General features: G+C 40.1%; 1 protein-coding gene across 1 annotated transcript in view; it reads left to right on the top strand.

The window, feature by feature from the left end:
- Positions 1–8,224: 8,224 nt before the first annotated feature.
- The window catches only part of SUZ12 (SUZ12 polycomb repressive complex 2 subunit), a 48,386-nt gene continuing 47,148 nt past the window's right edge, over positions 8,225–9,462 (top strand). The window contains exons 1-2 of the mRNA XM_044675579.1: positions 8,225–8,287; positions 9,038–9,453. Of these exons, the coding sequence (XP_044531514.1) occupies positions 8,225–8,287; positions 9,038–9,453 (479 nt within the window). The remainder of the gene's footprint in view (positions 8,288–9,037; positions 9,454–9,462) is intronic.

Here is a 9,462-nt window from a genome sequence, read left to right as displayed (position 1 = left end):
ATATGAAGGAATTATCAAATGATGAAAGTATAGAGAGAGTATGGAAGATGGCAAAGAATATTCTGACTCCCTCTGGGACCAGTAAATGAGGAGAGGGAAAAATGAGAGCAGCATCCAGTATTAGAAAGGATTGAACAGAGATGCAGGAGGAGCTAGTTCTAAATGAGTGTCAGAAGATAGGAGGATGAGATTTGAAATAAATGAAAAGAAGTTGTCAATTATAGAATGGGAATCCCATAAGGCATAATAAATTAGCAGGTAGATGTCAACTGGGACACCAGTAGAGTAGGGTTCAAATAGATAGGAAGCTGGAAGTAGAAAGAAAGATGTTGGAGAAAGAGGGTTGCTCTTTGGCAGCCAGGATCACTAGGATAGCAATCAGAGGATCTGGGAACTTACTAACCATTGGAGAATGAGTCAAGGAAGAGCATCAAGGGATAGAAGGAACTATATTGATAAAGGCATGTGATTAGAAGGTTCAAGGTCTGGGCACCACTCTTAAAATTTTGGTACAATGTCCTCATGATTTCTATATGGCCTCTGAATTTTCAACACAACCTGTAACTACTGGGAAGCTCTCCTCTGGTGATGTTGTCTCAGAGATCTGGAAGTCTATCATTTCAGGGAGCAGCCTTGTTGGTGTTGTGTCTCCAGGGATGTCCAGAAGCACCATTTGATGCAAGAGTATGCAGGCCTGACAGTGTTGAGTGCTGGGGATGTCCAAAGCAGAATATATCAGAAAATCTTTTCACTTTATAAGATCCAGTTAAAGTCAGGAACTTCTAAACTTGGAATATAACCTACAAGGCAGCTCTCCAAGTTGATGCTGCCTGAAAATTTCTTTACTAGGAATATTCTGCTAGAAAAATATTTTCACTGCTTACAGGATGGAGCTATCTAGGGAATTCAGAATCCCTTTTTTTTCCTACAAAGAATATTGGGATTCAGGAAGCAAGATCCTTTTATTCCCATCTCCCAAATACATGCAAATATATTTCCTATGCCATGTGCTTGTGCCACATGAGAGAAATCTCCTTCTTTATTGTACAAAAAGTAAAAAGCAAGTACCCAAGAGATGAGTGAGAGCTAGTAAGTGGCTCAAACTTGTCCGGAGAGGCCACAAGGTGTGTGGGTAATCCTCGACTAGCCAGTCACTCAAGAGTTTCCTATTTTGCATCAAGTATCTTTGTCCAACTACCAATATCTCATGCTCTCATCCGGTTGACAGAGGAATTTCTTGAGTTAGATTAGTGACATCCTCTGGTCCGACTTATTTACACAAACGGCTATTGATGTTTTACTTTATTTTTTGTCAATATAAACATATCCTTTGACCAATGAAGAAAGGAGTTTACCAATATGTCACTTAGAGAGGAATGGCTCTCATCCCCATGGTCTCCAGATTCCTTTAGAGACAAAACCCTGTCTGCCCAAACTTCAGTTCCTGCTCTTAGATCACAGTGCTTCAAGCTAAATGCCTCCTCCAGGAAAGGAATCTCACCTGCCTGCACTTTGATACTTTGATCCTTGCCTCAGCATGCCCCTTTTAGCATCTCACTTCAATCTGCCTGTCTCCCATAGGAATGATGCTGCCATGAATCAGGACTGCTCCTCTCTATTAACCCATTGCTATAATTCTTTGATCTACCTGAGCTTCCATGGAAGAATCAGTTTAGCACTTTTGGGTCCTGTTTCTCCTTTTTACTCAGCTCCATCTGTAATAAGTTGCTACCTTGTGTCCTGCTCATCTTAGCCCCATTCTAGCCCAGCTTCTGAGATGTGGAACAGACCATCCTCTACTAACTCTGTTTTTAGAGTGTGATTGCCCCAAGCAATAGAGGATGCTTACAATCTTGAAATGGGATCTGAGAACCTCACAGTCATCTCACCTGGTCAGAGGAGAGAAGAATGCACACACAGAGTTGGGTATAAAGATATATTTCATTCAATAGAATAAAAAGAGGAAAAGGGGAGAAAGGAGAAAGAGGTAGTTAGAGGAAGGGTAGATTAAGAAAGTAGATTTAAATGAAACTCTAAATGAAGATGTTCAAAAATATTTATAGCTTGTGGTGTCAAAGAATCAAAAACTGGGGGAGTATCAATTGGGGAACAGCTCAAGCTATATAAACATGGTGTGATCCTATTGTATTATAAAAAATTAAGGGGATGGTTTCAGAGAACCTGACTTGACTTGTATGAACTGATACATAGGGAAGTGAGCAGAACCAGGAGAGCAATTTATACAATGATAATACTGAAAATACAATTTTGAAAGACAAATTAGCAATTAAGTAACCATGATTCTAAAAGACTCATGATGAAACATGCTACCCACCTCATGATAGAGAGATGACAGATTCAGATTATAAAATGAGACATTCCTTTTTTGGACATGGTCAATGTGGAAATTATTTTTGCTTGACTAAACATGTTTATGACAGGGGGTTGTTTTTTCTTTCTCTCTGAATTTGAGGAGGGAAAAGAAGATAGATTTTGGGGTGAATGAAAAAATAAGCCTTAATTTAAAAAAAGTAAGGTAATTGAATAGAGTATTGATGGTACTTAACATAAAAAAGTTATATAATCCGTTGCAACTCATCAATCATTAATATTGTGATTGAGTATTTTGACTGTAACATAAATTGTTATCATAGTATTATAATATTTGTTAATATGTTATATTTATAACAGTTATATAATATACTTAATAATATAATGTTGTTATTATAACTGAAAGGAAGGAGTCTGCATAGAATCTAAGAAAAAAGAGAAAAAATAAGGATATATCAGTACATTTTTGACACTTAGGTAGAGGTGCTCTAATACTAGAAAAAATACTTGGAAAATAAAAGTTGGGGTCTACTATAATATAATATTATAGTAAGGTTGACAATTGCAGAAATATTAGCCATTTAGGTGGCACTGGGACAAGTGAGAGGAAGTTTGGAAAATAATCTGATTTCCCAACTTTTGTTCAGGAACTAAAACCTTAGACAAACTTGTCTAATCCTATTGTACAGTAGTAATATTTTAACTTGAGCCTGACTTTGATATGCAAGAAGGCATATGATATGACTTCTAATAAGTCATTTTCAGAGAATCATAGAATGTTAGACCTTAAAGGGACCTTAGAGATGATCTAATCCAAACCACTGAGTATTCTACAGGCAGTGAAGCTGAAGTCCAGAAAATATAAGGGATTTGCTTAAGGTCACACTGTTGGGAAGTTAAAAAACTGGGACTAGAACCCAGGTTTCCTGATTCCCAGTCTAGTGCTCTCTTTCTTTCTCTCTTTAAAAAAAAATTATTTGTAGCAAGTTGGAACTTGAGGAGAAGTCGATCTTGTTAGAAATGTGGCTAAAAGTTGTTGGGGGTTTTGTGTTTGTTTGTTTGTTTTTTTTTTCCTGCAGAAAAGAATTCCTGAACTACAAAGATTGCCCCCAGGGAAAGGGTCCTTGAAACATTGTAGTTTGGTCCTGTGGACCAATTTGACCTTGACTGTTAAAGATCCTAAACCTTTCAATTATCTTGAAATGAAGATAATTGGGCTGTACTCTCCTTTCTTCCATTCACAGTCTATATGATGGAAAATGAGCAGAGTTCTACAACTGGACTTTGTGGGCTTTTTTGTTTTTGTTTTTGTCTTTTTTATATTCTTAAGGAACTTTCCCCAGGCATGTACAGGATAAACTACCCTAAGTGGCAATAAACAAGCCTGGAGTTGCTCTATCAAAAACATATGCTTATTAGTTCTCTAGTTGCCTTCTGGGGTATCTCTCTTGTTCAAATCTACAGAAAAGGTGGTGACAATATTTTTCAAGTATTATTAAATCACACAAATAGTCAGCTGTCACAATACACCTGGGCAAGCCAAGAATGTTTCAGTCCTACCTATAGGCAATTCTAAATCACCTTCTTGAGAATGAAGACTCCAGTTTGACATTAAATGATTTCATAAGCCATATAAGAGAGAATCTGTATTAGCCATTGCTCGAGAAAATACATGATGACAAAAACTACTGTGCATTCAGTAACACTTTGAAATTAATTTTTACTTTATTAATCACAAAACCGTCTACATTAGACATATAGCTATACAAATATTTTGAGGCAGCCTACAAAGATCATATCTGCTTGTTCATTATTTACTCAGGCTACAGAAAGCTTGTGGGACCCAAAGATCAAAAGGGAAATTTGCCGACCTCTTATAACAACTCTGGGGCTCCCAGGGTTCTGAGGCCCCCTGACTGGGATTTATGTAAATGTTAAGTTGCCACAAGGGTCAGCATTTAAACGAAAAGAAAAGCAGTTTAATAGAAAAACAATGTCCTGGATGATTCTGCTTCTCTGGGCCTCAGTATCTGCTTTCCTTATACTAGCCGTGTAGCCTATGTGATGTCCAAGTTTTCTTTCCAACTTTAACCATCTATATAATTCTAAGTATAAAGTGGAGAACCACAAGTATGAAAAATAGATTCATTCTCAAGATGGAATTGACTTAATATCGTTCCCCTAGGAATGGGCCCTAAATAATGGACTATAAAACTATAATTGGCTCTAAGTGTGATGGACAAGATGACTCTCTCTCTCTCTCTCTCTCCCAATATATATACATATATATATATACACATATATATACACACACATATATACATATACAATTTTTTTCATGAAATATGAGACTATATATAAAATATAAATATTTCTGTATTTGTGTATATATTTAAAGGCAGATATATGTGCATATGTATAGATAATATTATTTAATGTAATATATTTATATTATGTGTATGCAAGATATTACATTATTATTTCCATGCATACACACATAGCTATATTATAAAGTTTCATATTCATGAAAAAGAATAAATGTATATAAATGTACATTTGTATATATAGTCATCTGGTAGTCATTTATCTATGTGTGTATATGCATTTTTGTGTGTAAATATGTTTCCCAATCTCTGTCTATATCTATATCTATATCTATATCTATGTCTATGTCTATATCTATATCTATATATCTGTATCTATATCTGTATCTATATCTATATATCTGTATCTATATATCTATATATCTATGTCTATATCTCCATATTTATAAATATAGATTTATATAGCACTGAACTGGGACCTCGAGTCTTATCTGATACTGTCTGTTGAACTTCTCGGATCTCCATCTTCATTATCTGTATCGTGGTGGTGGGGTCACCTACCAGATAGTTTTAAAGGTTTATTTCTGACATTCCAGTTCACAACTAAGGGAACTTATAGAACACTAAGTGATTCATTAAAACAGTTTACACATTATGGGGATGAATGTTGTAGCTCTGATGGCTCCTGAGAATATGCTAAAATAAAGTTATTTGTCTCAAGTTGTTCTAATAATGGTAATGAGTTGGTAATTATAATGTCACTTACAAGCTTTTTATTGAAATCTAGTATTATACTCTTTCTATCAGAATCCTGGTTCCAGGAGTAGAACCTGTGATTTTTGCAGTTGTAGTATTATTCTGACATAATTTATTTGCTGGGATTTTAGCAAATATAGTTTTTCTTTTTTAAAAAAGTATTAAACATGTTTTTGATAAGCAGCTTGCAAAGGGATATAAGGAACAATTTTTAAAAATTGTAGCAAATTTAAAGATACCCATTGTTTTAGTCAAGATATAGATGAGGACTACCCAAATTGAATTTTAAAACAACAGAATTCATTTAGTAGACCTACCATTTCTCTAGTTCTAGAGTCTTGATTTTCTCCATTAAAGCTACCTATTTCATGATCAACTTAAGACATGTCCAACAGATATAGCTTAAACCTAATATCTGAGACTCCAGATACAAGTGGCATCAAAATTCAAGTTTACATATTTCTAGATTAGCTCAGGTGCCTTTTGCCCTCAGGTAATTGGTGTCAAGTGACTCTATATCCCTGGAGTCCTTACTCCTCCAAGTATCATTACCTTATTATTTTATCTAGTTAAGTCTAGAAACATACATGTTAAATTGCATGGTATTACAGAAGCCATTAATACACATTGCTTAGTCTATGATTTCTCTGGCTTTATCTTTCTTTTAGCAGAAAGAGGAATAATTCTTAAAAATGAGTGTCTACAGATTTTTGGTTCCTCCCTACAAACAGGACTAATTGAATCTGCTCTATAATTTCCCATGAATTGTAAAAATAACTCAACCTTCCACTGGACCCTTTCCTCCATGCAGCAAAAAAGGAATTGGGTTCTAAATGTAATTTAGTGATTGTCTTCTACAATTTTATCTGAAATATTACTTTCAAATTTCTTAAAAACAAGACTTTCCTTCAACTCTGCATTCTTTTTCTTATTTTCATCAGTACTTTTGGTTTTAAAATGAGGAGTGATACAAGACACTGTAAAAGAAAGTGAAAGAGGAATGGTATCTGGGTGGTTTTTCAGCAAGAACAATCTTTATCCCTACCAATTTTTCACTCCAAAATCTTAAATTGAATTTTGTCCTCTTAAGAGGACAAAAGATATATTTTGGGGCAACATATCAAAGAAAATGCTTCTATGTCTCTAGATCTTCTAATATAGAAGTGATACTTTTCAAATATCTACAGATAGCTAATTTCATTTAGATGTGTCATTTCATCTCTAGTGTTTGGTTCAGTAGAATCCTTCCTTTTGAGCTCTGGTTGGCTAGATAATTCAAATCAGTGAATATTAAAATGCAATCAAGGCATAAAACATCTTACATTAAAAAAAACAAACTTTCTGTACAAAGTTCTCATATATACATATATGCACATATATATATATATTTACAATTTGGATGATTTTATTCTGATTATATTGATTATTTCATTTACTCCAGTTCACAGCTATTCAATGCCTACTGTATACATGCAAAGGTCAGTGATCCAACAGGGAAAGACAAGGGTCCCTGTAGCACTTATGATTGTGAAACAGTTTAATTCACACAGTGAAACAATTAGAGGATGATTCTAAGGCAATAAGATGTAAGCAGCAGGGTAGCTATAGCATACATATACATATACATACATTCTTGAGGAATTCAAAGATTAAAAAAAAAAGACATCCCTGGGGGTGGGCATTCATCAATGGCTTTCTTAAGGAGGGGATGCTTTGTGTTGGGCCATTCCATCTGGCTGAGACAAAACCCTGGGAATGCTCTTTTAAAGCTGCACAGGTGTACCTCACTTCTTGCCACAGGATGTGTTCTTGAGAAGTAAATAAAGCTGAAGGTCATATATGAGCAGAACTTGCTTTGGGGGGGAATAACAATTCTGTAAGGGCAGCTAAGAGTTCTTTTGTCTTGATGTGAAAATCACCCTATATTTACCTGTTTGGAAAGTATGGGTTTTGTATGTCAGGACTTCTTAAGGCACAGTCCACCTGTATCACAGTATAAAGAGAAATTATGAGGACCCATGGCTTAGTGGCCTGTGTCTTTTCAATGGAACTTGAAATCCAAATCTCCAAAACATTGGTTCAGTTCAACACCTGTGGCTGTGCTCACAGCACCACTTGCAATCCCTGGAAGCATGCTGTTTGTCTCTTGGCCAAGAAGACCCTCAAAACAATTGTTCCAAGGGTCAAATTTCTGATAGTGAAATGAATCAGATAATTGGTTCTTACTTAAATTATTACATAATAATTGGGCTGGAGAGGCCCCTTAGAAATCGCCCAGTGGACATCCCACCCTCGGCTTCTGTGCAGACACGCCAGAAAGATTAGTCGCCTTTCTTCTTTTGCAGAAGAAGCCGAAACTTCTCTCAGCAGTGAAAGACTAAAGGAAACTTCTTAAAGGCTAAGCCCAAATCCGGCGACTGCTATTAAAGTCCGGTCCCTTTTGTGTGCAGGGCAGGGGCACGGGTAAAGGGTGACCCAGGGGAGGCTGAAGACGGTGGTCGTGCCCTTAACCATTTCTGTGACTGGGGGGACACTTCGATTCCCCCACTTCCAAGACAAGAGGGTCAGGCCGGGCCCTTTCCAGATCAAGATCGGAAGAGTGGGCCATTCCAAAGGCAGAGAACCCAGAGTCGCACGATCTGAATTCTCGGGCGGAGACACTTTCCCTGGCAGTCAGTTCCTCTCCCGGGCCCAGGCTCCCTTTTCAGTGGGCATGAAGAGATCGGACTAGATCTTAGAGGGGACCCCCTAAGCATGGACTGAGCACTTACTGTGTACGGGTGGCTAAGAGCTGGGGAAAGAGTAAAGACAAAATGCCTAAAATATGGGACCCTCATTTGCAGACGGGGCTTCAGAACGCGGGGAGGCTTGGGTGGGTAAGATCTGGAATATGGCTCTCCTAGAACACCTCCCAAGAAGCAGCAGGCAGGGGACGGGCAGCTCGGGCTAACCTGGGGTGAGGGAAGAGGAGGGAGTCACGGAAGCAATCCGAGATTCCTCTGACCACCCCAAGCCTCCGAGGCTTCCCTACATTAGATCCAGCACCCCGATCCGCGGGTCCAGGGATTTTTCACGTCTCTTGGGGGGGGGGGGGGAAGGCGGCAGTCCGGTGAAGCTCAAGGACCCTTCCCAGGGTCATGTTTTTATATAAGTACCCGGGACTAAGGAGGAAGCCAGTTGTTTTGAAGCTAACAAAACCTTTTTTAAGAACCAGTTCAGGAGCCCAGGCTAAGACCCCTTTGTGCCTAGTCCAATGCCCACATTTCACTGGATAGGTAACTGAGATCAAGGTTACATGGCTAGTTGGAGGCAGGGCAAGGAAGGGAAGCCAGTTTCCCCGGGCTCCTTCCTCCCTTCCCCCAGGAGGGCCCAATAGGGTCAGGAGCAGAAGAAGTCAAAGGACTTGGCCGAGGGCACAGGGCTGGATAGGCTTAGGGCAAAGACGGGAAGATGGGGTCCTCCGCTCCTTCCTCCCCCAAATTAGGGGGTCCTAATGGGGTCAGGGGCAGGAGCCAAGGGACTCGGCCAAGGTCACCAGGCAGGCCAGAGAAAGTCCAGCCTCCCCTCCGATTCCTTCCCAGCCCCCTTCTCAGACTCTGGAGCGCCCTTCCCCCTCCTGTCAAAAGCTAGGGACTGGGGCCGAAGAGCCTAGGTGCTGGGCACCGGAGCGCCCCGCCCCTCGGCAGTGCGCAGGCGCAGAGGAGTGCCGACACAGCCTCGGGCCGGTAGGCGGGGGGAGGGACGAGAGAGAGGCCGGCCCGCGGCTCGGGGCTGGCGCTGGGGTCCCCTCCCACAATGCATCGCGGCCGGGAGGGAAGGCCGCTCTGACCCCTCATTTTCCCGCGAATTCAGTTCAAAGAGGCTGTCGGGCCCGCGAGCGGCCGCGCGCACCGGCCAACCAACCCCTCCCCTCCTTCTCCTCCTCTGGCTCCCCCCACCCCGAGGGCCCTAGCGTCCGCGTGACAGGCGCCGAGGCCGCGGCGGGCCAACGGGCGCGGGCGGGCGGGCGGCGCGCGCGCCCGGCGGCCAATCGGCGTTGCGGGCGGAGGGG

Source organism: Gracilinanus agilis, chromosome 4 (genome assembly GCF_016433145.1).
Source record: "Gracilinanus agilis isolate LMUSP501 chromosome 4, AgileGrace, whole genome shotgun sequence".
NCBI classification, from domain to species: Eukaryota; Metazoa; Chordata; class Mammalia; order Didelphimorphia; family Didelphidae; genus Gracilinanus; species Gracilinanus agilis.
This window is presented reverse-complemented; position numbering and strand designations above follow the sequence as displayed.